The 27,878-nt window shown below is 51.9% G+C and overlaps 2 protein-coding genes and 1 long non-coding RNA gene across 3 annotated transcripts; 2 read left to right on the top strand and 1 right to left on the bottom strand.

Moving 5' to 3' along the window:
- The first annotated feature begins 600 nt into the window (after positions 1 to 600).
- CASP9 (caspase 9) lies at positions 601 to 15,774 on the top strand. The gene is made up of 9 exons (XM_016128385.2): positions 601 to 805; positions 3,459 to 3,804; positions 5,546 to 5,580; positions 6,523 to 6,699; positions 7,128 to 7,217; positions 8,369 to 8,516; positions 11,750 to 11,929; positions 12,551 to 12,660; positions 13,683 to 15,774. Exons 1-9 carry the CDS (start codon positions 674 to 676, stop codon positions 13,770 to 13,772), a joined length of 1,308 nt encoding a protein of 435 aa, XP_015983871.2. The 5' UTR covers positions 601 to 673; the 3' UTR covers positions 13,773 to 15,774.
- On the bottom strand, positions 14,854 to 27,363 carry LOC107501831 (chymotrypsin-like elastase family member 2A). Its single transcript, XM_016128386.2, has 8 exons — positions 27,313 to 27,363; positions 26,956 to 27,044; positions 25,853 to 25,950; positions 24,468 to 24,596; positions 20,957 to 21,093; positions 18,918 to 19,063; positions 17,791 to 17,943; positions 14,854 to 14,941 (listed from the first exon to the last, which is right to left on the bottom strand). Exons 1-8 carry the CDS (start codon positions 27,350 to 27,352, stop codon positions 14,924 to 14,926), a joined length of 810 nt encoding a protein of 269 aa, XP_015983872.2. The 5' UTR covers positions 27,353 to 27,363; the 3' UTR covers positions 14,854 to 14,923.
- LOC107501833 lies at positions 24,319 to 26,132 on the top strand. The gene is made up of 2 exons (XR_001594872.2): positions 24,319 to 24,580; positions 25,499 to 26,132. It is a non-coding gene; the product is annotated as an uncharacterized LOC107501833 (long non-coding RNA).
- Positions 27,364 to 27,878: the final 515 nt, after the last annotated feature.

The following is a 27,878-nucleotide window of genomic DNA, read 5'->3' as shown; positions in this document are numbered from 1 at the left end:
AAATACTTTTCTGGTAGAATTGCAGTCAAGGATAAATGAGATGATGCTACGTAAAAAGGCTAGCACAGTGTCTGAGACTTAGCAAATGCTCAATAAACAGGATCAATTACTTTTCAAATGAGCCGTATAAACAGAGAGTTCAGAGGACAAGATTTCTATCAGTTTTTTTCTTCGTTGTGGGAGGTGCTAGGGTGGGAGGGGGAAAAGGGGAATGGAAAACCGTGTAGATTGGGCTTGGTGGGACACGCCAGCTTGATGAGATCCGGGCATAGGTGCGGAAGACTTTTGGTTTTGTTGTGGGCGGGGGGAGCTAGAAAGGAGCCATAACCCGGAGGGAGTTGAATGGGGCGGGGCAGACCGTAGCTCCAGACATGTCTGTCTCTTCTACTAGTAGATCCCCTCCGAGTCTCTCTGTAAAAGCGAGTGGTCTTGAATTTTGGCCAGGGGGTCGCATCGGTGACGCGAGGATGTGTCTGGGGGCGGGGCGTTGGCGAGTGGGTGTGTCCCCGGGGCGGGGCAGGGTGCAGAGGCGGAGCCGAATGGGCCGGAAGTTGCCGGGTCTGGGAGTCGGACCCTGGGGGCGGGGGAGATACGGGGGTGGCGCGCTGTGGCAGGGCCCCGGAAGCGGACGGAAGCGGCCGGAGGCGGCCGGGATCCGCGCAGTCTTCCCGCCATGGACGAAGCTGACCGGCAACTTCTGCGGCGATGCCGGGTGCGGCTGGTTGGCGAGTTGCAGGTGGCATCTCTCTGGGACGCTCTACTGAACTACGAGCTCTTCACGCCCGACATGATCGAGGACATCCAGGTGCGCACCCGCCCCCCCCAACCCCCCCAATTCCCGCGCCGCACGCAGGCTTCTGTCACAGATGGGAACAGCGAAGCCGCGCTGAGAGGTCGCTGGAGCTGCTACGTAACTCAAAGGCCGAGCTCCCACTTCCCCTGTCCCGTCTATGCCCACTAGTACCCACCTCCTTTGGGGAACCATCGTGTGGGAACCATGTTTTCCCACGGGGCGGCGAGCCCGCTGAATTGCGCGGAGGAACCAAACGACCCCAGACACCTCTGAGCGCTTGCTGAAGGCGTGCGCGCCCCACACCGCCAGCGCGCACTGTTCGCTGCTGCAGCACTGCGCGTTCGCCAGCGAGGAGGCGCGGGTGTGTTTTCCTCCTCTAGCGTGGCGGTCCATGGCACCGCACCCACTTAGGCATCACATCGCCTGGAACCCTGTCCTTGGGCAAGTCACTTATCCTCTCTGAGTCAGTTTCCTGGGCTGTGAAATGGGGATAACAGTAGTAGTGTCTTGAGGGCTAAATGAGATAACCGGATGTGAAACAGTAGCGTGTCAGGCACAGAGTAAAGGCTCAACCTATGGCAGTTGGCTGTGCCTTGTCCTCCTTGGCCAGTCCTTCATGCGTTGTTTACGTTTTGTAAAGCTTTTATGGAGACTAATGGCCTGATGCGTTTAATGGAGGGAATAATAAAGTCAAACATTGTAGGTTCTCCTTAAAAGCATTTTCATGTCTTTGTCTTATTTGACCCTGACCACAGGACTGTGAGGTAAGGTGGGTAGGAGGGACAAATTTCCAACCGCAGAGTGCAGTGGGTGTGTGTGGCTTCCTGGAGGTACCTGGCCGGTGCCAGGTGTCCAGTTTCTCCATCACCCAGCAGCATGGCTTGACCCAGTGTGGAAATCTTCAATAGGTCAAGTATCATATGGAAAATTACCATTGAAGAATAATATTAAAGGAAGCCTTGTGAGCACCTGCTGTGTGGCCTGTACTCAAGAGTGGAAATGGTGTGAGGCCATATCCTTGCCTTCAGGTACATTCACAAGGGTCACCAGCTCCGGTGCCCATGGAGGCGCAATGTGTGGGCACTACGGCAGGCAGCCTCTGCACTGCTCCCCAGCTCCAGCTGGGTGTGGTCATGCCAGAATGCTGGTCCAGTTGCCAGATCTTTCACGTTTTTAAAGAGAAGCTGGAATTCTTGCTGTCGAATTCCCCGATTTTAAATGTTAACGATTCAGAATTTTAAAAGGATGCTCTGTGAAAGACAGGCCTCCATTTCACCATACCTGGCATGGCTGATGAACACACAGGCTTTGGAGCTGCATGGCTGTGAGCCCACATCCTGGCTTTGTTATATATTAGCAAGTTGCAATACCTTTCTGTGACTCAGTTTCCCTCTCTATAAAGTGAATAATTATGATTTAAGGTTGTCGAGGGGACTAAATGAAATCATGCATTTAACAAGTGTCTTATTGTGAGTGCTCAGAGAGGACTCAAACAACATAATCTACTTGCAGAGAAGTAGGCATATATAGCTCAGTGTTTTGTGGCTGAGAATTATCTTCTCAGTGACACTATAGGTGTGTGCTGTTCTAATATAGTAGCCATTAGCCGCGTGGCTATTTAAATGTAAATCTGAACTATTAAAATTAAACAAACTAAAACATTCAATTCCTCAGTCATAGCACCCAAGTGCTCCGTAGCTGCATGTGGCTGATTCGACAGCCATATTGGACAGTGCAGGTAAAGCACATTCCCATCATCTCGGAAAGTTCCCTTGGACGGTGCTGCTGCAAGACATTTGAGGACAGGGTGGTGTCTTATTCTTGTGCATCCTGAGGAACTTGCCCAGTGTTGGGTCTCAAAGGACAGCCAGCAGATAACCAGCACCTTCGTGCTCCTGCCCTGCTCCCTGTCTCAGTGACTGGCCCCGCCCATCCCCACACCTGTCAACCGTGACCATTTCTCCATCTTCACAGTCTACCCAGGCAATGGCCGTGCTGTCTATTCTCCCCACTCGTTTCTCTGGTCTCTCCTCTCATTTCGCTTTATTCTAGCTGTATCGATTTTGCTGCCAAGTGAGCTCTGGCTCACTTTTATTGTCCACCCTGCCCTCAGGATGATTTTTCTAAAAGGCAGATCTGCCTCTGTCACCCCCTTTCTTAAAATTCTCCAGTGGCTTCTCACAGCTCTCTTGGCATGACCATACGAATGCCTCATGCCTCACTGTGTTCCCTACCCCCACTTACATTTCTCATTTCTCTAAATTTACTATTCACTTACTGATGTCTCCTGGGGCTTCAGCCAAGATCCTTTTCTGGAATCCTCTCCGACCCCCCAGCGCTGAGTTGGGTGTCCCTGTACCTTCCCAGTGCCCTGTGGCACACCTCTCCTTGCTGTGTTGTTGTTGATTTCTCTGTTTGCATTCCCCACCCATCAGGTGCTTCCTGAGGACTGAGATTGTTTGCTGCTGTATTTTCAGCACTTAGCACAACACAGGGCACATAGTAGACGCCTCCAAGATACCGAATTAATAGATAAACAAAGGCAATCTCAATTTTTGCCCATGTCCCTGATTGTTTAGATTACTGCTATATCGGAAGTGGGAGGATAAGGTGAGAGTCTCAGAAAGTGCATGTGTAATAGTGCCCTGTCGTTCTTTCCAAACAGCGAGCGGGCTCTGGGTCTCGCCGGGATCAGGCCAGGCAGCTGATCACAGATCTGGAGACTCGAGGGAGTCAGGCCCTTCCTTTGTTCATCTCCTGCTTAGAGGACACAGGCCAGAACAGCCTGGCTTCATTGCTGAGAACGAGCAGCCAAACAGCAAAGCGAAATCCGGAGGCCATTAGACCCCTGGACTTCATGCCTGTGGTGGTTAGACCAGTGAGCGTCAAACCAGAGGAGCTGACTCACGTGGTGAAGCAAGATCCATCGAAACTGACCCCGGGGCCAGAGGGTCTCAGACCGGAGGCGCCCAGACCAGTGGACATCGGTTCCGGAGGACGCAGTGATGTCCGTGAGTACCGAGAACGTGGTTGGGTGGGTGGGTGGGTATAATTAGCATTCATAGGGGAGTGACCATTGGTACAGCTGGGAAGGCAGAGATTCAGAATTTAATTTTGGTCTTGACTTTCTGAGTACTTATGGGTGGACTATTCTGGTAGGTCTTCAGTTTTGGCAGCCCCTTCTCTGAAAAGCGTATGTTCTCTTCTGAATGAGTAATTTCAAATGACTTGTCTTCTACCTTACTGATTCTTTCTTCTGTTTGATCAAGCCTGATATGCTCTCCTGTTGTAGTTTTCCTTTTTTTTTTTTTTTTTAGCTAACTGAGCTTCCTTTAAACAATGATCTTGAATTTTTTATTGAGCAACTCTCAGATTTCCACTTCTTTGGGGTTACTAGAAAATTATCGTGTTCCTTTGGTGGTGGTGAGTTTCCTTGATTTTTCACGTTCCTCGAAGTCTCGCGTTTCTGTGTCTGTGTTTGAAGAAGCATCACCTCCTTCAATCTTTACTGACTGGCCTCTTCAAGGCATCCAATCTCGGATTTATTTTATTTTATTTTTGCATCAGTGATGTGCTAGAATTTCTCCACTGGACTTGTGGACTTCCAGAAAGGCACGCTTGTCTGTGGGTGATTGTCAGAATCGGTGTTCTCTGTGAGAGAAGGCAGTAGAAAATTCTTGTTCTGCCATTTCGATGGGGTCACTTTCTCACTTTATCAATCATTTTTGCTAATTTGGGAAATGAATAAGTTCCTCGGTAGTGGATGACGGTTATGTTTTTGGGGTGCAGTAGATGTTTGAAATGAGCAATAATTTCAGAATTAAGTCTGTGGACTAATAGAAGTCCTCAGCCTAGGTAAAACCATTTATTTATTTTTTTTTACAAATGGGATGTGAATGGTTTTCCGGCATGCCTTTTAAACTGGCAAGAGAATAGTTCTCAACAAAGGGTCCAAGCGTGCTCCGAGCAATGAATGTCATCATCATTGGATCATGAGGGTAGACTCTAATGTGACATGGAGGTAGCCACTATGTTCATTTTGCTTAAAAGGAAAAAAATGTTCCACAACCTTATAGGCTGGTGGCTAGTTGACTTCTAGCCAGTTGAAATGAAAGTTCTTTTGACATTGAAGGAAAAAAATGACCATTTTACTCATTTATTTATTTTGCAAACATTTCATGGGGACCCACTCTGTGCTGGGCCCTGCGGGTTTGACAGATGGGAGCATCTACTCTCTGGAGCTTCTCTTACCCCCTTCTGTTCTAGAATTTCACATGACCGGAGTTGTGCGGTGTATACTTTCCTGGCTTTCTTCACTCGGCATCATGCTTTCGAGGTTATCCACGGCGTTGCGTGTAGCTCATTCCTTTGTCGGCTGTGTGGTGTTCCCTCGTGTGAGTGTATCGCAGTGTGTTTATCCGTCGACTTGTCGACACACGCTTGTGTCGTTTCTGGTTCCGGGTGTCAGGAATCAGGCTTCGGTGAACATTGGCAGCCAAGTGTTTCTGTGCCCATTGCACTCATGTCTCCTGGGTGTGCACCTGGGAGCGGAATTGCTGGTCAGAGGGTAGGTGTGTATTTAGTTATTAGAAACAGTTCTCCAAGGGGGCTGTGCCCCTTGACTCCTCCCGGTAGTGTCTGAGGGTTCCTGAGTTCCCGCCCCTGCGTGTCTGCGAGGGCTGGCCTCCCAGACTCCCTTGCCGCTCCCCTGGTGGACCCTGACCTTTGTGTTTTTCCTCTCCCTCTCTCCAGGCGCTCAGGAGGGACTGAGGGGAAACGCCGATTTGGTACGTCTTGGTACGATTTGGGGCCAGTTGCGTTGGTTTGGGGCCTTCTGCTCTCCACTCCCCAGGGCCTTCCCTGCAGCTGTGTCGGGAGACCGGGGAACCCAGCCCAGCTGGAGAGAGGGTCCCAGTCCCATGCCCCCTTCAGCTCCCTGACCCCCACCCCGCACAGTGTCCAGCTCTGCTCTCTCCTCAACTGTGAAGTCAGGGGGTCAGACCTAACGAGCGGTGGCATCGGAATCAGCTGTGTGACACCCACCCCAGACCCAGTCACTTGCTCATTCACAGTATTCACTGTGTGACTCCTACTTGCCAGCCCTGGGCTCCACCCTGGGACCCCTGAGAACAGACCACTCGTGTTTCTAGTCTTTGTGGAGCCATCAGCCTAGCAGGGGCTGCTTACACAAAGAAACGTATAAATATAAATAGTGTTAAGTATCGTAAACAAACAAACAAACAAACAAAAAACAAAACAAAACAGGCTGATGTGAAAGAGAATTACAAGGGAAACACTGAGCCTGGGGAGGAAGCTCTGAAGAGGGGCCTGAGCTGGGGTCTGCCGACGGAGCCGCCTACTCGATGCCCAGGTGCTCCCCTGGACTGGCTGGCCTTTAAGGTCCCTTGGGCTGAATGTCTCTGAGTGGCTGGATTTCTAAGCTCGCAGTTCCCCTCCCCGAATACTGCGATGGGAGCCCATCTCCTCCCCCAGGTTTAGCTGTTCGGTTTGTCACACATCTCATGCTTACTCCAGTCTGGTTTGCCTTCTTTCATTCTACCCTGCAGTGCTAGGTGTAGACCCTGCTGATCCTTCCGAGGCAGGGAGCAGACCCCCTTTTCTTTCTCATCACTTCAGACTGTCACCCACATGAGTAAAAACCAGGGGGTCACCTTCCCTCTTGAGGTGTGCAGTGACCCCGGTTTATGGCGGCCCCTGTGCTTGGGCAGGTGTACGTCCTGAACGCAGACCCCTGTGGCTACTGCCTCATTATCAACAACGTGCACTTCTACCCCGAGTCGCGGCTCAGCGCCCGCCCCGGCTCCAACGTCGACTGTGAGAAGTTGCAGCGACGCTTCCGCTTGTTGCATTTCATGGTGGAGGTGAAGTGCGACCTGACTTGCAAGGTACGGTCACCGTCCGTGGGGCTGGGTGGGACTCTGTCCTATGAGGGACCCCGAAAGCAAGTGGGCTCCCTAAGACGAGCTCTGAGGTCTGTAGGACCGTGAGAGGCAGTACTGTTCAGTGGTTACCAGTGTAAGCTTCAGGCTCAGAAAGACTGGCTCTCCAGCCACCTGCCGTGTGACTCCTGAGCCTTAGTTTCCTTGTCTAGACAGCAAGAACAGTGCTCACCTCCTGGGGTCGCCGTGAGGTTAGATGAACAGTGCCCAAGCACAGCACCTGTTCCTTAAGAATGGTGGCTATTGAGACCGTTAGACTGTCATACGTCAGTGTTGGCCCTGGGAGTAGGGGAGGTGCACCTGGGCTTCCGGTGGGCCCAGGATGGGGACCCGATCTGCCAACATTCTGGCTCACCTGCAGCCTTCTCTTGTAGCAAATAGTCCAGGCTTTGGTGGAGCTGGCACAGCGGGACCACAGCGCACTGGACTGCTGTGTGGTGGTCATCCTCTCTCATGGCTGCCAGGTAGGAGGCCTGAGCTCCTTGGGTAGGTGCTTGGGAAAGGCTGTGTGGGAGCCCCACTCGTCCCGTGTCTGGGACACCCTCAGCTTTATGGGAAGAGCCATGGGGCCTGTCTACCTCCTGTTATTTTCTTGGGTGCCATCTGGTCCTCTGAGGATTTGGATGCTCCCCCTGAGTTGGGGAGGGGGAGGGTTCCTGGAAGAAGCATCTGGGAGAGGCAGGGAGCAGATAAACTCTGCTCACAGAGCTTCTGCCCCTGGATTTTGTTCAGAGCTAGCACAGTCCATAAGAACTCCCAGCTCCTGCCTCCGTCCTGATGGGCATGGTGCCGGCCCTTGCTGCTGGCCGGCATTCAGGACACTGACATCCACTCTGGGTTCAGCCATGAATGTGCCAAATCATTGTGGCCAAGCTCCTTCCCCTTCCTGGTCCTTAGTTTCCTCATCTTTTAAGTTGAGGGTTGGACAGATTAAAGATTACAAGCTGGGAGCCTGGGTTATACAGTATTTGAAAAAATGGCAGCTTTCACAAAAAAATCAGGGTTTTCAGCTTTTCTTGAAAACCACAAAGGTCCGTCCTTACCAGGCCAGCATCCTCACAGGCTTTGCTGTGTGGCCTGTAGACAGGTAGGTCCTTCCCTTCATGGTGTGGCCCTGGGACCAGCAGCATGGTCATCTCCTGGCAGCTCATGAGAATGCAGACCTCTTCATTCAGAGCCTGTGCTGTAACAGGATCCCGTACACAGAGTTTGAGAAGAATTGATCTCGAACAGTGGTTCTCCACATTTAGCTGCATGCGAGGAACCCGAAGGACCTGCTCGTTGGTCTCCACTCCAGGTGGGGTCCAGGAATTCGCATGTCTTACAAGTCCCAGGTGATGCTGATGCTCTTGGTCCAGGGACCACACTTGGAGAGCCACTGATCTAGAAGAAGCTGGCTGGCACTCTCTAGTTAGGCTGTTGTGACCCATGTAGGCACGTGAATTTGCGACCTTGGAATGGAAGCTGATTGGGCCCATCCAGAACCAATCTGCTCTGTCTAAATCCACCTCATGCCCTGGCTAGGACCTTCTGGATGCTTCGGCTCCATAAAGCCTCAGGATGGGGATTCTCATCCAAGCCCTTGGTTTTGTAACCAGGATTCTTGGTCTTCTAGGCCAGCCACCTCCAGTTCCCGGGGGCTGTTTATGGCACAGACGGGTTTCCTGTGCCCATCGAGAAAATTGTGAACATCTTCAACGGAACTGGCTGCCCCAGCTTGGGAGGGAAGCCCAAGCTCTTTTTCATCCAGGCCTGTGGTGGAGGTAAGCAGGTCCTCAGCCCCTCTGCAGATGAATTTAGTGGGGAAGGAGCTGCTTTCTTCTCCATCCGGCCCCTCACGATGTCCAAGGGGTCTCTCCAGGCAGGCAGAGGACCCCAAACATGGCCACTGTTGTTTGAATGGCAGCATCAGCATCAGGCTAGAGTAGCTCTCAGCTTGGTTCAGCCGTTAGAGGTGAGAATCTTCATCTCACATTGCATTAGCCTCAGAGGCTCATGCAGCTTTGGCAACTTTACCTCAAGAGACTTGACAAAAATGAACAAAGTGGAGGAGAAAAAAACTCTTTCATTTTCCTTATCATCGCTCCCTGACCCCCCATCAACTAGACCCCTTTTCCACTACCCCAGAGAAAAGGAGGCCCACTTTCTGGGAAAGTTAGTTAGCTGATCTTCTGGCCTGATGCCCACCCCCATATCCTTTCTCAGCAGCATGGATGATCTTTGTGGTGTGTTTGGACTCCTTAGTGGGGCCTATGTGGCCCTTGGTGATCTGGCCCTGGTCGCTTCACCTCCCCCTGTGTGGCATGCTGTGCCCGCTCCAGCACCGCTCAGCTTTCCCAGGATGTCCCACGGGCTCTGGAATGCTCCTCGGTCTTTCCGTGTGCCATTCCTCTGCCTTGTCTCCTGGCCAGCTCTTAATCATTCATCCTCTGGTGACAACTTATTGTCACCTCCTCCAGGAAGTCTTCCCTAAACGCCCACGCTTACTTGCACTGCCAGGATCAGCTGGCCTTTGTGTTCCTGCAGCCCCCGTTCTGCCCTGTCACAGCACCTTCTCCTTGCATTGAAATGGCCGTACTCCCTGGTCACCTCTCCAAGGGCAGGCCGAGGCCTGTCTGGCCTACAGCCGGGTCCCCGTCCTGGCACAAAGCTCACGGTATGGTCGGTTGTATCTTACTTGAATTCTAATTATTTGAATTTGAATTTGAAATAGAACCACATAAAAATATCCATGAGCAACATTTGAAATAATGTCGATTCCTTCCAGTAAAAAACAAACCAAATCAACCCACTGGTAACAGCAAGATTCCAAAGTTGAAGTTCCTGGCCCTGCCTGGCTCCCAGCAGGCCGCGTGACCTTGTGTTTAACGCTGTCGCCACATGGGGGCGGCATGTCAGCTGAGAACAGAAGTAACCAAATGTCCCTCTTTCTGTCAGTGTCTGGCAGAGTATCCTGTTGTTTACAGGCATCAGAACGTCTGCCCTGGATTTTGGTGACTTTTATGTTGCTCTTTTAAAGTTCACCGTTGTTACAATTTAAAAATCCTCTAACTGCCCCTTCATGAAGAGATAGTGCAGGGCAGAAAAACGTACCTCAGCGACGGTGACTTCAGTGTGGGATGTCAGGGAACAAGTAGCCTGCTACAAGGTGACACAGTGTGACGATGCCCTCGGCCAAAGCTGAGCAGCCTCTGTTGGGCCGCGCTGTTAATTTTGGGTGACCCCTCTTCAGAATTCGAGAGATCATTCTGGAAAGGCAGAGGAAGAACAGTGCGCTGCAGTGGTTGTGGATTTTGTGTGCTGAGTGAACAGCTGCTCTTCCCGCTGTATGTTTATTCTTACGGGGAGGCTTTTCCTGCCTCACAGGGAGCTTTGATGCACTTTAAGGACAAAGCCACGTGCATAAGCCTATAGCGCGGCCTTGGCGTCAGATTTGTAGACTGAGGATGACACGTGAATGGAGCGTCCCCCGTCTGACCCGCTCTTTCTCTTTTCCTCCATGTTTCCTTCTCGGATCCCATTGTCTCTGCTCCATTTATTCAGAGGCAGCCCCTCGGCCCATCCCTGTCTCCTTAGGCCATTCTTGAGTCCTCCCCCACTGAAGGGCCCCCTCCCCCCGCTGCACCTGTCTGCCCAGGCAGGCCCAGGAGCCGTCCAGGCTCCCATCTCAGATCCCCTGCCCTGTGCCACCTCAAGTCATCCCCAGACACGTGGGGCAGATTCCAGAATCTCCACCAAAGAAACGACCAGGAGCCGCGAAGGCAGAATCCTGGTCTGTGAGAATACAGACAGAGAACCAGGTTTCTGAGCTTCAGCTCTGTGGAGCGAGAGGTCAGTGGGTGTAGGGGTTATTATCATGGGGTTGCCACAACTGTCTCTGTCTTGTCTTGGTCCCCCGCAGATGGGACCCCGGCTTCCCTGGGGGAACTGTGACCCCCCTCCCTCCCTCCGTGCTGTCTCCCACCGTGCACGCAGCCACACAGACTGCCCGCTCTCCTGCCGCGGGCCTGCCCGCTGTGTGCCGTGTCCCCCACCAGGACTGTTTCCCCTTTTCACATGGGAGCCTGCAGGCACCTCCGTCCCTTGCTCCAGAAACACTTCCCTAAGGACCCTCTGGGCCTCTCTGCCCTCTGCCAGCTTTTACGGAGTGGCTCTTTTTACCCTGCAGTGAACTCTGCCTCCTGCCTGGGAAGTCGCCTCGGGAGACCTCCTGTGGCATTTCCACCCCAGTGGCTCTGTGGATGAGCTGTGTGTGGCTCCCGTCCAGGCCTTCCCCTGCCTTTGGGGGTGGGCTGGGGCGGGATGGGTGGTTAGATTTTAAAACTGAAAAGACAGAAAATATGGCAACTTAAAATCACGCAGAATCCTGACCCAGCAATCTCATTGTTGCCTCTTAACTTTGGCACTTGGCCCATGGGCTCAGTGGGCTTCGCTCACCTAACATTGTCCCTTACACATTTCCCGTCTCACGAACGGACTCATCTTATGAGGTCTTTGACGTTTGGCTTCGTTCACTCACTGTGCTTCCAGGGTTCATCCGCGTGGATTATGTATCAGTACTTTATTCCTTGGTAAGCCTGATAATGTCCCATTGGGTGTCTGTCTACACCACATTCTGTTTACGCGGTCATTTGTGGACGGACACTTGGGTTAGTTCCACCTTTTGCCTATTGTGGATAATTTTGCTGTGAACGTTTGTGTACAAGTTTTTGTTTGGACCCGTGTTTTTAGCTCTTTTGGGTATATATCTTGTAACTTCTTATAACTGGTTTTTAAGTTTCTGCATCCTCTTCTCTCCCCAAATTTTACTGAACGAATATGTAAAATTTTTGTTGTAGTTAAAAGTAAAGCTATTTCAGTTTCCTGCTCATGTTTGCCCAGCAAGGCAGCCCCGGCTCCAGAGGGAATCAGGCCATCTTGGGGACAGGCTGCATGGAGCAGGAGCTCTGGTCTGTGTGTCTCAGTGACAAGTGGCGTCTGTTTCCGCTTCCTGCAGAGCAGAAAGACTGTGGGTTTTCAGTGGTCTCCGCCTCCCCTGAGGACAGGGCCCCTGGCAGCGACCCTGAGCCAGACGCTGTGCCGTTCCGGGACCGTTCAGGCAGCTGCGACCAGCCGGATGCTGTGTCTAGTTTGCCCACACCTAGTGACATCTTTGTGTCCTACTCCACCTTCCCAGGTGAGTGCATCGGCCAGCAGGTCCCCCGCTCCCATCCGCCCTAGAAGCAACTGTGTGTGAAGGAAAAGACCTGGGTGTGAGTCTTGGTTCTGCCTCTTGCCGCCTGTGTGACCCTGACCACGTTACTTCACCTCTCTGAGCCTCAGCGCAGGGTAGGGCAGGCGAGGTGCTGAGGGTGCAGAATGTAAGGAGGCACATACCCTTGGGTCTGTGCGCCTCACCCTTATCCTGCCCTTGCCTCAGTTTTTCTCATCTTTAAAATAGGAATAAGAATCAGGCCTCAGGGGTTGACATGGGGATTCACAAGGTGGCTGGCACATCACCACACACAGTGCTTGCTACAGAGCATGTGTGACAGGTGTTAGTCTCCGTCCTTTCTTGTCCCTCAGGGGAGTCTCTTGACTTCTCCAAGCCTTGGTTTCCTTGTTGGGAGAACGGGAATCATAACCAGGGTCACGAGGTGGTGGTGAGGAGGAAATGGGATCGCGAGTGGGCCAGAGTACAGAGATGTGGGCCGCTCCTGCCGGAGGTGTAAGTGGGTCAGAGTTCGGAGGTGGCCCCTGCCTGCATGCGTGGGGAGGGGCGGCTCTCCAGCAAAGTTCGGCCTTTCTCCTTCCGAAGGCTTTGTCTCCTGGAGGGACCCCAGAAGTGGCTCCTGGTACATCGAGACCCTGGACAGCATCTTTGAGCAGTGGGCTCACTCTGAGGACCTGCATAGCCTCCTGCTGAGGGTGAGTGTGCCAGAAGGAGAGGGGAGGCTGCTGGGAGGGGCAGCGTGTCCTCCACCTGGCGGGCTGGTGGGGGGAGCAGGTAGACCAAAGGTAAAAGGTGGCAAAACCCCGTCTGCTTCCGCCCCTTGGCTTGCTGTGAGAGTCAGCGCTTTTGCTTCTCTTAATGCGAGATGTTACTGCTTGTGGTGACATTTGACCCTTATTCCAAGGGCTGCCTTCCCCTGCTGCTCTAGGAGCCCAGGTGACATCTCCCACTCCCCACACTGACCCAGGTAGGATTGCTCAGTGGACAGGGCATGGCACCCCTGAAGGCAGGTCGTGGGGCTGTCCCCGCACCCTTTGGCCCACTACATGGTCATCTACTCTTGACCCTCAAGAGTCATGAATCTTCTTTATTATGTCCCCTTCTCGGGAGGCCCCACAGAACGAGGGAGGATGGCCTGCTAGGGCCCCAGCCTCGCTGAGTGAAGTCTCACTCAGAGCAGCGGCTTCCTCCAGGGGTCCCAGAGCACACATAGGCCCCCACTGCTCTGCCCAGGTATTTTGTGCCACGAGAAGGGGCTGCAAGGGCTGGGGCCACTCCTCCTGAGGAGGGTCTGGTTCCGTGTGTTGCTGGGTGGAGCAGAGAAGAAAGGCCAAGGCCAGGGCCGCCAGGTACCATGGCCCTGGGCAGGCGGACCTCAGGGTTGGCCTGGGCCCCGCAGGGTGGGGCTGGGGTCCGTCAGGGCCAAGCAGAGCACCCAGCTCCTGGGCCCCAGCGCTGCGTTCAGCTTTTCTTCAAGCAGACCTTTCTATCTCATGTAAACTTTGTGAATTTTTGAATTTCGAAAGTTTGAATTCTGAGTTTTTGAAACTTAGAGCTGAGATGTTTGTTCTTCAAACTCCCCACCCCTACAGTTAGAGGGTTTAAAAATGCTTATTCGGGGAACATTCCTCCCAGCCCCTCCTCTGTTCTAAAAATCAAAGGTATTCTACTTCCATGGAGAGAATTCACAGACCTCCCTGGGGTCATGTTTTCACAGGTCGCCAATGCCGTCTCCCAAAAAGGGATTTACAAACAGATTCCTGGCTGTTTCAACTTTCTCCGGAAGAAACTCTTTTTTAAAACTTAATGAAGCCAGAGCCCCTCACCCTGCCTCACCTGTCACCCCCAAACCTTCCTGCCCCAGGCCTGGCGGGGGAGGCCTGGGCTCTCCTTCGTCTGCGGCTGTCACGCATTGAAGATTTTGTAACCTGTCGAGGGCCTGCTCTTTCCCCACGGGTGGCAGACAGGTGCTTAGTGGCTCCCAAATTGGAGACAAATGACCACCGAGGGAGGAAGAGGAACAGAAGCATGCCGTGGACAAACACGTGGGTCTTTACCAGTGGCTGGTTCCCTGGCTGACACCCGTGGTCTGTGACCTTTGCCTTTTTTCTAGAGCAGGCCTTTTCATCCTTGGCACCATTGACATTTGGGGCCAGGTGGTCCTTTGCCGTGGGAGTCGTGCTGTGCATTGTAGGATGTTTAGCAGCATCCCTGGGCTCTCTACCCACTAGGTGCCAGGGGCACCTCTCCCTGAATAGTGACAACCAAAAATGTTTTTGGTCATTGCCAAACGTCCCCTGGTGGGCCTTCACTTGAGAACCATTGAACTCTGGGAATTTTTTAGCTGCAAACAAACCAGCATCTCTCTTAGATCAGCAAATTTAGAGCTACTGGAGTCTGAACAGCTGGAATCTGTGACTCTTGAATGAAGTCTTAAAAATTATTAATTTTTCTGTATTGCAGTATTCTTTAAAAAAATAAATCTTTTGTTAATATGGACTCTCGTTTGCCTGTTCTCCCTGCCCCCATTTTGCTTCAACTCTGTTCTTTCTTATAAAGGAGACTTTTGTATTTTTTCTAAATATTTCCTATCTCATTTCATTTGATCTCCACCGCATCCCAGGAAGGTCACTGGGGCGGGAACCACATATTCAGGGAGGTCAAGTTGCTTGTCCAGGGGAGAGACCTGGCCAGACCTGGGTCTCCTGAGTCCAGCCTACGCCTCCAGGTGCTTTTCTGGCTGAAGGACCCTGCACTGCAGGGTGACCTTGATGTTCGACTGTGAAATGTTGGGCTTTTAAGCTGTCCCCAGGGCCTCTTTGTTGCTTTTAGAGCCCTGGGCAGGTGGATGGTTCACTAATTAGACTCTCACCCAGATGCGATTCATGTAGTTGTCACTTTATTATTTGCCTTCTGTGACTTCTCCAAGTATGAAACAGTCCCGGGGACTTCTGGTTGTTAGTTATTTGCAATCACCTGCAGGACACACACAAGAAAATCACCTCGTTAACCTAGCGAAGCAGAGGCCTGGGCTTGGGAGTGTCATGGCTTTATCTTTCCAAGGCTCCTTGCTGCTCCTGTCAACCGGAGGTGGCCTGAGGAGCTCTAATGATGCTGGGGAGAAAAAGGTCATCACAGCTTTTCACTGGCCTGCTGGGGGAACGCCTACAAATTACATGCTGAATGTGTGCATGGGGGGCAGAGTTTCAGATTTCATTTGTTTCTCAAAGGGCTTGAGAGCCCCGGAATTGTTAACGGCACTGCCTTTTGCATGGTGCTGTTGTTAAGCACTGTGGCTGCGGCTGTACCCTGTTTTCTGAGGCTGTTAAGCACTTTTCTCTTAAACATTGTAACACGCCGGCTCCCTGATCCAGAGATGCTGCTGGGTCCCTGGAGCACAAATAGTCAAGCATCATGTGCCCCAGGATGTTCACTGCGGCAATGTGAGGGTGGAAAATGGGAACCAGAGGAAAGTTTCAATCATTATATGCATACTATGGAATATTATTGAGCTGTTCAGAAGAATGCCATAAATCTATGTGCTCACATGTAAAATGGATATTATGGTGTTATGTGAAAAAGCTAAGTTGCAGAACAGAATGAAGAGTAAAGTCCTATTTTTGGCTAAAAGACAGTATATATGTAACAAAGTTCAGAAGATGACTGTCGATAGTGATTATCTCTGGGGTGTGGAAGGGGAGATGTAAAATAAGGGTGGACTTGTGCTTTTTTACTCGATATGCTCCTATATCCTTGTAATGTTTTCACAAAGAGTGTATTACCTTCTAAAATAAAAATTTAAAAAAGCAGATGCTGAAGATTCATGTGTTGCTGTCATTCAGTGAACACGTGTTGAAAGGATGAAAGCCCTTGGCCACCTGTCTCCCGTTGTCACTTTCCGGCTCAAGCCTTTTGCTGGCAGCTTCCTGACCTTGACTTGTCACCTATCTAGGTTCCTGGGCAGGTGCTTCCAAACACCTGTGTGTGACTGCAGGTGTGCCTCTGGGCTGAGCTGACTGCAAGGTTTCACTAGCCCCTCCGCAGCTGCTGGGGCAGCCTCCACCAGAGGACAGCTGGTCGCTTGGCTCTGCCACTCCTGGAACCCATGGCCAGGCACATGTGACTGCCCTGGCTGCTGTCCTGTGAATACAAACCCTCTGCCTAGCAGCCCTGTCTGGCGAGGCTTGCTTTTCCCATTGATCCCCTTGACATCTGGCCATATTTTTGCGACCTACTCTGTTGTGCTTGTGTGTGTGGCTGGGAACAGCTGATGCTGAGATAAAAAATCGGGACAATTGCTCCGTGCCCCTGCTTTGGGCCCTCGAGGTACTGCCAGGACCAGCTGCACCATGACTCACGCAGAGCTGGGGCTAGAAAAGGATCCTAGGATTTGTCTGGGAAAAGGCCTCTAAGCGTCCTTCCGTCTGATCAGTCTTGGGCCAAGCTCCTTTGAAATGCTAGTGACACTTCGAAAGCCAGGCTCAAATTTTCCTCTGCCAAAACGGAATCATGGCTTTCCCCCAATTTACCAGAAATGAAACAAAACAAGCCCTGCAAATGAATAGCCACTCTCTTCCTGATTTTAGGTTTTTCTCCAAGAAACTTTTCAGGAATCTGGTGTCTGCGACTGCTTGTTGGCAAAGAAATGCCAGCAGACAGACAAATGAGCAAGGAGCCGGCATCACTGAGGGGAGGCTTGGAGGCGGCCGCCTTATTTTGACAAGGCCCATTTGACAGCACAGTTTTCCTCCAGTGACCACACGCTTACGACTGTGGTTTCATATTGGATTTCATAATGGAGCATCGGTGTGAGTCAATTGAACGGTCCTCTGAAAATTAAAATAATGACATCGGATGCCAGCTTCCCCTTCTCCGGGGGGCTCTGTGACAAACAGCGCAGCTCCCACTCGCTCTGCCTCCTGAAAAGGTGGCGCCGTCCTGGTCTAGTTCAAGGCCCATTTTACAGAAGAACAAACCGAGACGGTGGCGATGCCAGGGGTCGAGTGCCTTCTTCCCACCCGGCACCCGTCACGAGGCTCAATGCCTCCGCCTCCCTGCCCCGGGCCCCCGGCCCGCCCACCCTTGTGCTGGTTCTTCCTGTTGTGGCTGTGGATTGTAACCCTGGCTTCTCCCCAGGTTGGTGCCAGTTTTTTGTGTGTTTTTTTAAAATAATATTTATAGTGTTCATTATAAATATGTGTTCATCATTAAAGTAGGAATTGAGTTGGTGTGGAAGCTTAGGAGGGCCTGGGTTTTGAGCTCCCAGGAGACAGCTCTCTGGGGCCACAATAACACGGGACCGACTCGGCCCCATCTCCCTGGCCTGTCCTAGTCCAAAATGTAAAGTCCTGCCTCCCAAGAAACCCTCCAGTCCAGGGTGAACCGAGATGGTTGTCACCTACAAAATAATTGGGAGACCCTTTAGGGCGACTAGTTTCCAATAATTATGGTTATAGGAGGGTCTCAACCCATTGGGTTTTGGGCTTTGCAGGTAAATATGTTCATAGCATTGGATGGTGGGGTCTGGGCCTACGTGCAGATAAGCAAAAGTAGAATACCCCACTGATCCTAAGGAACCCACTCTTAACGCCTGAGGAGTGTCCTTTACTTTCAACCTCTCCGGACAAGGCCACCCTCTGTGTGTCTTTTCATTCAACTTTATCCACACGGAAATTGTAGGGGCCCGGGAGGGGCACAGTAGGGTTTGAAAGCCCCGTCAGGGGCTCCTCCTGGCTCTCAGGTGGAAGGAAGGGCTCAGACTGTGGGTGGGCATTGCCTTCTTGGGGCCAGGTCAACCCGGCAGGGCCCATGGAGCCAAGTCTTACCGAATTGATCCAGTCGATGTAGTTGGAGACTCGCGTGAAGACAGAGGGCTTGTGGTAGTAGTTGCAGCCGAGGGAGGACCCGAAGCTGACCACGCCATGCACTTCCCACTGGCCGTCAGCCCCCTGGCAGTTCAGCGGTCCTCCGGAGTCTCCCTGAGGAAGGCCAGAGTTCCATCAGGAGGGGGCCGGGAGCTTGGGAGGGAAATGGGGGGCGATGGGAGGGGGAAGGGCAGCCCATTAGCACCCCACGTTCGCAGCAGATTGATATCGTTCCGCTGCAACTCGCCATGTTCTCCGACCAGCCCTCATGGTCATAGTTCTCGTAATCTAACGAGAGCTGACCTTCATCCTTTCTGTGCGCCTGGAACGGAGCTGGGCACTTCCTATGCCTCGTCTCATGCATCCCTCACAAAAACTGAAGAGGTAAGCATTGTTCGTATTCCCGTTTTGCTGAAGAGGGAAAGCCAAAGCCCTCGGAGGCTGTGCAGGCGGTTAGCGAAGGAGCCGAGATCGCATCCCACAGTCACAATGCCACGTGCTCGGCCACCACCGGCCATTTCCACTCATGGGGAGGGACTGTCCTGGGGGGGCAGTCTGTGTGGGGGCAGAGAGTTTAGGGAAACAGTGTGATCTTAAAGACATGAGGCTCCTTCTCGCTTTGTCCTCCCTCTGCTGCAAAGTCCACCACATAGCAATTCCTCTCGATTAAGACACCGTCTCCAGGAAGGCTCTGTGGTAGCTACCGTAAGGGGACACATTGGGCCATTCATGGGATTAATTCAAGAGATAAACTCCAAGTCTCCTTAGAAAGGCCCTGACTCAGAGAATACATCCCCTTGGCTCCCTTCCTACATGGAAGGAAGACTAAGAGAGATAAGGGTAATGAGGGACCTCAATGAGACCCAAGGAAGGACTTCCCAGCAGTGAGGCGGGGTGGATACTACAAGGAAAATCTCAAAACAAGTTTTCTGGAGACTACAAGCACAAAGGTCAGGGTCTCAAATGCCTGGAGCTGTTCTCCGGTTCTGCCAACAGGAAGGAAAATGAATTCTAGGCCGCCAAGAGCCTCCCCTCACCCCCAGCTCCATTTCATTGCGGAGGCGCAGCGCCCGATTTTCTACACTCACATTGCAGCTGGAGATCACGCCATCACCCCCAGCACAGATCATGTTGGTCTTCACGGAGCTGCCCCACCAGCCACGGCTGGAGCATGTGGCATAGTCCACAACTAGCAGCTGGCCCTGCTGCAGGATGTCGGGAAGAGCCCCGTTGGCTGCGTGAGATGAGAGAGAAGGCGTTACAGGGACAAAGGGACTCCTGAGACTAAAGGAAGTGCTGGGTTTTCTGGCCAGCCCCCTTTTTTCCGGTCACTTTTACTTCTAATCCATCCATGGTTGCAATGGGAGTAGCCATGTTTGCATATACTATGTCCTCGCAGTTGATTGGTTAGTGTTTTGGCCACTGATGATTGGTTCGGGGGGTGAACATCTGACTCAACCTAAGCCAATGAGCTCCTTCTCTGGGAATTTGGCATTGGGACTAAGAAATTCTAGCCAGAGAGGATGTAAACCTGGAGCTGTTGGCAGTGGCTACCATTTCTTCTAGGGAGAGAAGAAGGAAGTAGATTTACCAAGAAAGAAATTCTGCGAGAGGGTTTCTGGAGTTTCTTACAGCCTTCCAGCCCCTGACTCTATCTTGTTCCTGAAACCTGGCTGTGTCTCTGCCCTTGGTTGAGACCAGCTAGCTTCGTGGGTTTCTATCACTTACCTCTAACATTGACAGTGAACCTGCTGGCATTTGGAGCCCCAGGTTCTGAAAAACGGTCTAATGTGGTGAAGGTAGATCTTTCCTAATGGCTTCCAATGGCACTGCCACCATCACCTCCATCACTATTATCATTGCAACTAATGGCAAGGATTAATAGCATTATGATTTTTCACTGTACTTTCTTAGGCTTTTCAAAACATGCTAAACCTCACAGTAAATATTTATTCTTATATGACAGATGGGTTGTTGTAGCTAAGAGACGTCAAGCAGCTTGCCCAAAACCACTATGATTCGTAAGTAATTAACACTTGTATAATATTCTACAATGTATAAAGCATTTTTCGTATCTCTTTTGACTTCTCTTTTAATTTTTCCAACTGTATTTCCATTTTGCAGATGAGGAAACTGAGGCTCTACAGTGGCTTGCTCAAGGTTACAGAGCTAATCAACAGCTGAGATTATAAGCCAAGCATTTGGACTTTCCCTGGCTCTTGCTGCCTCCAGTGGAATGTGTTCTGCCCCGATGTTTGCTTAGTAAATTAGCAAGAGGCTGTGCTTGTATCTTGATAAGTATAAGATGCCTCCCCCTTATCACTTCTGCTGAGTTTACATGTGTCCTTGCTTTTGCACATAAGTCAAGAGGGCTATACTAATTTATTTGAGTGTATATATATTGATGCACCTCTAGAAAAATATATCATTTATACTTGCGGGTTTATATCATTGTGAAAAGAAAAGTCACCCATATGAAACTTCCTAGACTTTTTAAACCTCTAGTAATATTACCAGGGAAGGGAGGGTCCTCCATTCCTTCTTGGTGGCCTGGCATCACTGGATTTCTGACCCACAGGGTTTGTATCAAAAGGAGACTCATGCGACCGGGTTCTGGGCAGCAGGGTTAGGTGGCATGTGGGACAAGTAAGTTTTGATGTGGGGAGAGTAGGGTCCTTTGTGGAACCCCTAAAGCCTGAGGTCACAGAGTGAATGCTGTTCTGGACTGCGGCCTTGGGTCATACAGAGGGACTCATTCTATCGTAGTGAGAGAACTCACGCAGAGCACCTACTATGCGCCAGGCACTGGTCTACGTGCTTCCCATGGATTATCTCCTCTTGACAGCCCTGTGATGCAGGTGCTGTTGTTATTTCCATTTTGCAGATGAGGAAGCTGCGGCATGGAAAGGCTTTGTGCCCGAGGTCACACAGACTGTATGCGTCGGAGCTGGGATTTGAACCCGCGCAGTCTGCCCTCTTATTAGTCTACACTATCCTGCCTCTTCAAGGTAGCCACCCTTTTTTCCCAGACATCTTGAGATGATGAGTGCGGAGAAAGCCCCTGAGTAGACAGGGGCGACGTCGCCTCCCTCCCTTCCAAGCCTTGGGGCTCCCAGTGCCCACTTACTCTGCAGCCTTCCCCAGCCGGTGACATAGCAGACGTAGTTGTTGGGTAGGATGCTGCCAGCAGGAGGGAGGCAGCCCAGCTGGATCTTGTCGCTCAGGGAGACGGAGTTGGTCAGTTTGAGCAGCGCAATGTCGTTCCTGGGTTGGTAAAGAGGCAGAGCATAAAGACAGGGTTGACTGTTCCTGCTCCAATTTCATTTCTGATCTAGCCCCACCTGGAACCACTGAACCTCCTGCTTGGCCAGTCTCATTGCAAATCTTCCTTCTGCTAGGGCTACGAGAGATTGGGGAGTGGCTATGGTCAAACCCCAGGGTTGCATTTTGTCTCTGGTAGAGTGAGGAACCCTAAATTCCCCTGAGCTCTTTCAGGGGGCCGTTTAGAACAGGATGGACAAGTAGATTTTTGTGTTGCAACATCCACTCTGATGGATTAGCCATGGCTGTCTGGTGGGCTGCGTTGGCAAGGATTCTGAGGCTCTGTCTAGGGTCAGCAAGGAAATCCACGACTGCTTGATGACGTCTGTCCTGGCCATAAACTCCGTGTTAGAAAACGGCGGTAGATGGTCAGACAGAAAGGCCTTTTGCCGTTACTCTTTACTCTCCCGTGCACCTTGAGTCTGGCCCCAGACGCAGCCCTCAGTCTCATGCCCTTGTCCAGGAATCTGTTAGTGATTGGCAGATTGGATTTTCCATGACGGCTGTAATGAGGTCGCCCATCCCATAGGCACTGGTTACGATGTGATGTTGACACTCTGCTCATCAAGAGGTGGGTTTTGAGTTTCTTCCCCCTGGATTGGGAAGGGGGCCCTGGGGACCTGTGATGTAGAGGAAGCGATACCCTATGACTTCTCAAACTAGGTCATGAGGAGAGATGGAGCTTCTGTCTTGTCCTCCAGGACACTTGTTCTTGGAACCCAGCCTCCATGCTGCAAAGAAGCCGAGGCCACACGGAGAGCCCGGTGCAGATGGTCTGGACAACCAGCATCAGCCCCACAGGTGAGGCAGGAAGCTTTAGATAGGATGCAGCCCAGCCGACACCGTTTAGTTCACGAGACACCTGAGTGGCAGCTGTCCAGCCGAGTCCAGTCAGACTATGAGAGAGAATTATAATACGTAATTGTTGCTGTTTTAAGCCATTAAGTTTTGGAGTGGTTTGTTATACAGCAATAGATAACCAGAAGAGTGACACTCATCAATAGGACAGACAGATATTAAAGGTCCTTAGGGCCGATGGCCTTTTCAGTTCTAATACACATTCTTAGCCATCTCTCCCATAATCCTTTTCGCATATCCCTCATTCCCGCTGGACTGCTCTGGTCACTGCCCCTGTACCACCTGCCCATTCTGTGTCCCATCCCTTGTCCTGGCAGTTCTCCTAACTTGAAAAGCCCCTTCTATACTTTCCGTCTACCCACGTCTTCCCCATCTCTCAAGGCCTTCCTGTGTCCTGTTACGACTTTCCCATGTCTTGCGTGTGTGTGGACAAGCCCTCTGAGGGCAGGGACTGACTCGTGACACATGGACCCCCTGCATCCTCTGTGAGCATCATCAGTGCGGGACCACTGGCTGTGCTGGATGAAGGAACACAGAGTGTTTCGGCCACAGGGTGTGCTCACTGGGGCTGTGATGAGGAGTCTTCTGGAAGATTTGGCAGAGTGAGCTCTCTGGGCAGCCATTCAGGAGTGGCATCTTGGGCTGCAGAAGAGGCCACATGTGTGCATAAGTTATGCAAATTTGTAGCATTGCTGGGTGCTTCTTCCTAGAGGCCTTTGTGGAACTGCAGACCTGTTCTTTTGAATTGAGAGAGGAGAGGATGACGGACACCTCTGAGCTCTAGGAAGGTGATGGGGAAGCATGGAGAAGGGATGATTAACTTTTGATCGCAGTGACGGTAAAAGTGCACTGAAGCTCTGCCAGGAGCAGGCTCTCTGCCAAGCGCCTCACACTTCGTTTAATGCTTGTTTCTAGATCTGTTGACCACAGGCAAGTTTCTTAACTTCTCTAGGTCGTGGTTTCCTCATCTGTGAAATGGGGAGGGTAACGGTACCTCCCTCCTAGGGCGGGTGTGAAGAATAAATAAGATGCTACGTGGGAAACATTTGTTACAAGGGAAGTGTTAAATGTTAGTGTGTGTGGTTGTGTAGACCAGCTTCTGGAGTCAGCAGAAAGCATGGGGCAGGCATCCTGGATTGCAGTTTCTGGAGGGTTGGGGCTCCCCGACGCTCCTGCCTGTCTTCGTGGATGACTGCATGTGGCTGGGCACAGGCACCATTGGGCACGGGACTGCCTGTGTTCGTGGAATTAGAAAGCGGAGCTCCCCCAGCTGCAACGCGCTGCTCAGGTTTAGGGGTTACCGTAAACCTCATGGGGCTGGGGCCCCTGTGCGTCTCGCTCACTGCGGCTTCCCAGGTGCCTAGAACAGGGCTTGGGGCCTAGTAGGTGCTCAACAGATCTTTCTGGAATCAGGGTGTGAGTGAACCTATGGCTCTGAATTTCGTTTATTACCACCTGGACCTCAGGATTAGTAATCGCAGAAGAAGCCCGATGCTCCAGCACATATTCTCTGGCCCTACTGTGTGGCCCCTCCCTCGGTTAGGGGCTGGAGGTTCAGGGGTGAATCAGGCACAGCTCAGCCCATGTAAAATTCCATGTAGAAGGGGAAGCAGATGTAAGCTAATCTCTAATGAGCTACGTGCCGTGACCGGGCCTGTCCCTTGAGAGCAGGAAGGGACAGGTGAGGGGTCGATTCTGCACCTTCTCTTTCATCACTTCCTCCCCATCACCCTCCCCAGGGAGACTGGACCACCCCTGTCCCAGGCCCTTTATGAAGTGTCTGACGTACACATCTCATTTAATCTTCACAACCACCCCAAAAATGTGAAAAGCCTTGTCGGAAGGAGGCACAGGGTGGGAGAAGGCAGGAGGCACTGTGTCCTACCCCGATGACAGTCGTGGGGTCTGCAGACCATCCCTGTATCCCCAGGGCTTGGTGTAGAGTAGGTACACCGTTAGCGAGTGCCTGGGGTGGACGGGGCTCGCTCTGCAGGCTGAACTGGCGGGAGACCCAGGGGGCTCTGACAGTCTTCGCCTCTCCCTCCCTCCGTCCGGTTCACACCCTCAGCCCAGACGTCTTTGGGGCCGGCTTCCTCCTCCCTAGTGACCGTGTGACCCACACAAGTTCCTCAGCCTTTCTGTGCCTCTGTTCCCTCTCTGTTAAAATGAGGACAATGGCAATGGCTACCTCTAGGTGGTTGTGAGGATTAAATGAGATGTGTACGTAAGACACTTAGAGTAGGGCCTGGGACAGGGGTGGTCCGGTCTCCCTGGGGAGGGTGATGGGGAGGAAGTGATGAAAGAGAGGGTGCTCTGGGGAATCAACCAGAGCGACTTCCTCCTCCCTACAAAAGGAGCCTAGGAGGGGGCAGGGTGGCACCAGCTGCCTTCGGCTGGGACACTTCCCCTCGGCCATGACCCTGCCGACCCACTCCCAAGTGCACCCAGACAGAAAGTACCCTTCGGTGAGCTTGTTGGGGTTCCAGTCCTCATGTACCACGAGCTTGGAGACCTGGACAGCCAGCGAGCCATCCTCCTCTGTGGAGAGGCTGTGTCGGCCGAGCAGCACGCGGTAGGTCCTGGAGGAGCTGGAAGAAAGCAGGGCGAACAGAGAGGGTCAGCTCCAGGATGTCCTGTCCTCTTTCTGGCCCCCCATGGGCAGGGACTCCTCAATGCATGGATGGGCCCAATAAGTCACTAGTTGGCACTTGAGACTTTTTCTTCCCTGGGGCAAGTGTTTCATTATAACATCATAACTATATAGCAATTATAACCGCACTATACTAACTATAAACTATAATGTAACCTAAATGTATAATAATATAAACTTTGGATTATCATGAGGGAAATGAAATGAACGCAGAGAACACAGTGGTCATTTACCCTCAAGGGTGTTTTCTAGTTTTATCCCTTATCTCTCATTTTTAGATGGGAAAACTGAGGCCCAGAGAGGAGTAACTGGTCAGGGTCTTACAGCTAGTTAGTTAGACTCCAGAACTAGAAGCCACGACTCCTGACTCCTAGATGTCCTTTATTTTTCCCACAACTTCATAAAACTTATAAATGAGGCGGGGAGAAGGGACCACCTCAGTCAACACAAGAGTCACCCCGAAACTCCAGGGAGCACTAGCTGGGTGAGATAAGCAGAGGTCTTACGTTGGGAGGGAAGGACAGGTGAATAATGAATGTCTTAGAAACTGTTCTTTCTCACTGGGCCCTATACGGTAATAGTTCACTTTTATTGAGCCCTTATTAAGTGCCAGGCTCTTTAAGGCATCATTTTATTCAATCCACACTAAAGTCTGTTATCTGCCTTTTTTTTTGACCTGGAGACCAGAGTGGAATTTTGTTTTGGTTATTTTTTTTTAGTAGGTATACCTTTGTTACCTGGGAAACGAAAGCGTGCTTTAACTGTGCTTACTCCGGCTGTGCGGTCCCATTCACTAGCCACTTGCCACATTCTACTATTTCGTTATCTGCTCTTCTGCAGGCGACGGCATTGAGGCTTGGAGAAGTCATTCGAGTTGTTTAAGGGAACCCAGTTTCAGATCTGGAGGCCACACCCAGTACCCCCGAGAAGACAGGAGATGGGCCTCCCCCGCCCCCATGTTCCCCTTCAGCGTCCCGCACAGGGCGCTCAATCCATGCCATGCATCGATCCTTTAATCGGCCGACAGACTGATCCGTAAGGCTTGTTTCTCAACTAAAGCTTGTTTCTTGGCCAAATGGTCACGTGCAAGGCCCCTTTCTATAGGGCGGTTCGGGCCGGTTGGGTTCCAACTCTTAGATGACAAGTGCTGGCTGGCGGGGCGAGTGGGCTGGGTGACAGGGGAGCGGCAGTTACCTGATGCAGTGGGCAGCTGTGAGGACCCAGTCCTCGGCCACCAGGGACCCTCCGCAGGTGTGACGCCACTGGCCACTGGAGCTGTACTGCAGGGAGACCTGGAAGGAAGCGTGGGTGCTCAGTAGCGGAAGGAGCTGGGTCTCACCGCGGCTCAGAGTCCCCGACAGCGGGGCGAGGGTACGGTGAGCCAGGCACTCGTCTCGGGTGCAAAATGTAAGGGGGCACTGAGAAACTCAATAGTCAGAATAAATAACATTTGAATGCAACGTTAAAAAAAAAATAAAAATGAACACAAAAATCCATGATGAACAAATTATCAAAAATTTAAAGACCCGATTAAAAAATAACGGTTTCTAACATCTTTCCGTAATGGGATTTGTTGGGGTTTTCCGACGAAGAGGAAGGACGCTACCCCTCCCACCCGCCTTCACCTCCCACCTGGATCATTATTGTAGTTTCCTATTTGTTCGCCCCGCTCTGACCCTCGCCTGTCCCTCACCCCATGTATTCACGCAGTGGCCAGAATGATCCTTTCTAAATGTACATCTGATTATGTCTCCTCTGCCCAGACTCTCCCCATTTTACACAGTGTAAAATAAAACCTTGCACCGTTTCATGTACAAGGCTCTATATGACCGCCCTGACCCCATCGGCTCCCGCTCCCCTCTGATCCAGCCACACCGACCTCCAGAAGGTCCCGCAAATACACCAAGCCCACTTCTGCCTCAGGCCCCTTGCACTTGCCGCTCCTCTTGACTGCAATATTTTTTCTCAGGTATCAACACAGTTTTCTCCTTCACTTCCTACAGGTGTGTGGTCAAGATAACCTTCTCCAAGAAGCCTCGTAGGACCACACTGCACATGCGCATGCGCACACTCATGTCCACGCAGGGACGCCCACGGGTATGGGCAGTGGGGTGGGGTGGGGGGCTCCTTAGCGTAGCTGGAGGAGGAACCTCTTCTTCCTCCCCTCAAGGTCGACCAAGGCCACAGAAGTGTATTTTGTTGGTGAATTTCCCCATCTCATCTGACGGGCGGAGGGCAAAGGAGCGACATGAGGGCGCGGGCGCAGGGAGGGGGGAGGCGGACCGCGGGGGACTCACCTGCCAGGGCCAGCTGTTGGGCCTCACGTCTTCACCTCCGACCACTCTGGGCAGTTGGGGCTGGTAAGCGGGGAGCCCACAGCTGAGAGCTGTGAAAAGAGAGAGGATTGGGAGTCAGGGGAGCACTGACCCAAACCGCGTGGTCCCACGCTTGCCGCGTGCGTCCCCCAGCCCCGAAGAGAAAATCTCGTTCTGGGAGGGTCCCGGGAGGTTTTAGGGTCCTGCCCTTTGCTCCTCTTCTTTGGAACTTCGCTCCGGCTTCCTTAAAACCAGAGAACTGAGTCCAGTGGGGGCAGGGAAGTCCCATCCCCGGTCCCATCAGGGGACGGGGAACACGTTCTGGGAGACAGGGCTAACCTCCAGCCACCCACGCAAACAGCAGTAGGGCCTTGATCATGATAGCGGTAGGAGTCCTGTTCAGCGAGGCCTCGGCTCAGGCCCTGGTTTTATGAGCGGGCTTATCGGCCAGAGATATACTAGGAATACACAAGGTGCGGATTTTCTCAAAGCCCAGTGGAAAATAGGGGCTGTGTTCCAATGTTTTTTTCTCCCATTTTCTCCCACCTGCCACCCTGGATATACTTTGAAAAATATTCCAAAGGTAGACATTGAGAGATGGGTTCTATCTGCTTTCAAGAGGCTATGTTATATGCTAGAGAACGAGAAAAATATGGATTGTTGGTCCTCGGAGTTGCGTTTTCAAAGAAAAGATTAGGCTGGCATGCTGAACAAAAAGCTTTCTAGCTCAGTGGTCCTCGATGGGGCTGCACTGGCCACCAGGACAGTGTCTGGAGACATTTTTGCTTGTCATGGCTGGGACTGGAATACTATCGGCCTCTAGTGGGTAGGGATGCTGCTAGACCTCCTACCATGCCCAGGACGGCCCATCACAAGGCGTTACCCCACCCCCAAGGTCAACGGTG

Source organism: Rousettus aegyptiacus, unplaced genomic scaffold, assembly GCF_014176215.1.
Source record: "Rousettus aegyptiacus isolate mRouAeg1 unplaced genomic scaffold, mRouAeg1.p scaffold_m13_p_1, whole genome shotgun sequence".
In the NCBI taxonomy this organism is placed as follows: Eukaryota; Metazoa; Chordata; class Mammalia; order Chiroptera; family Pteropodidae; genus Rousettus; species Rousettus aegyptiacus.
This window is presented reverse-complemented; position numbering and strand designations above follow the sequence as displayed.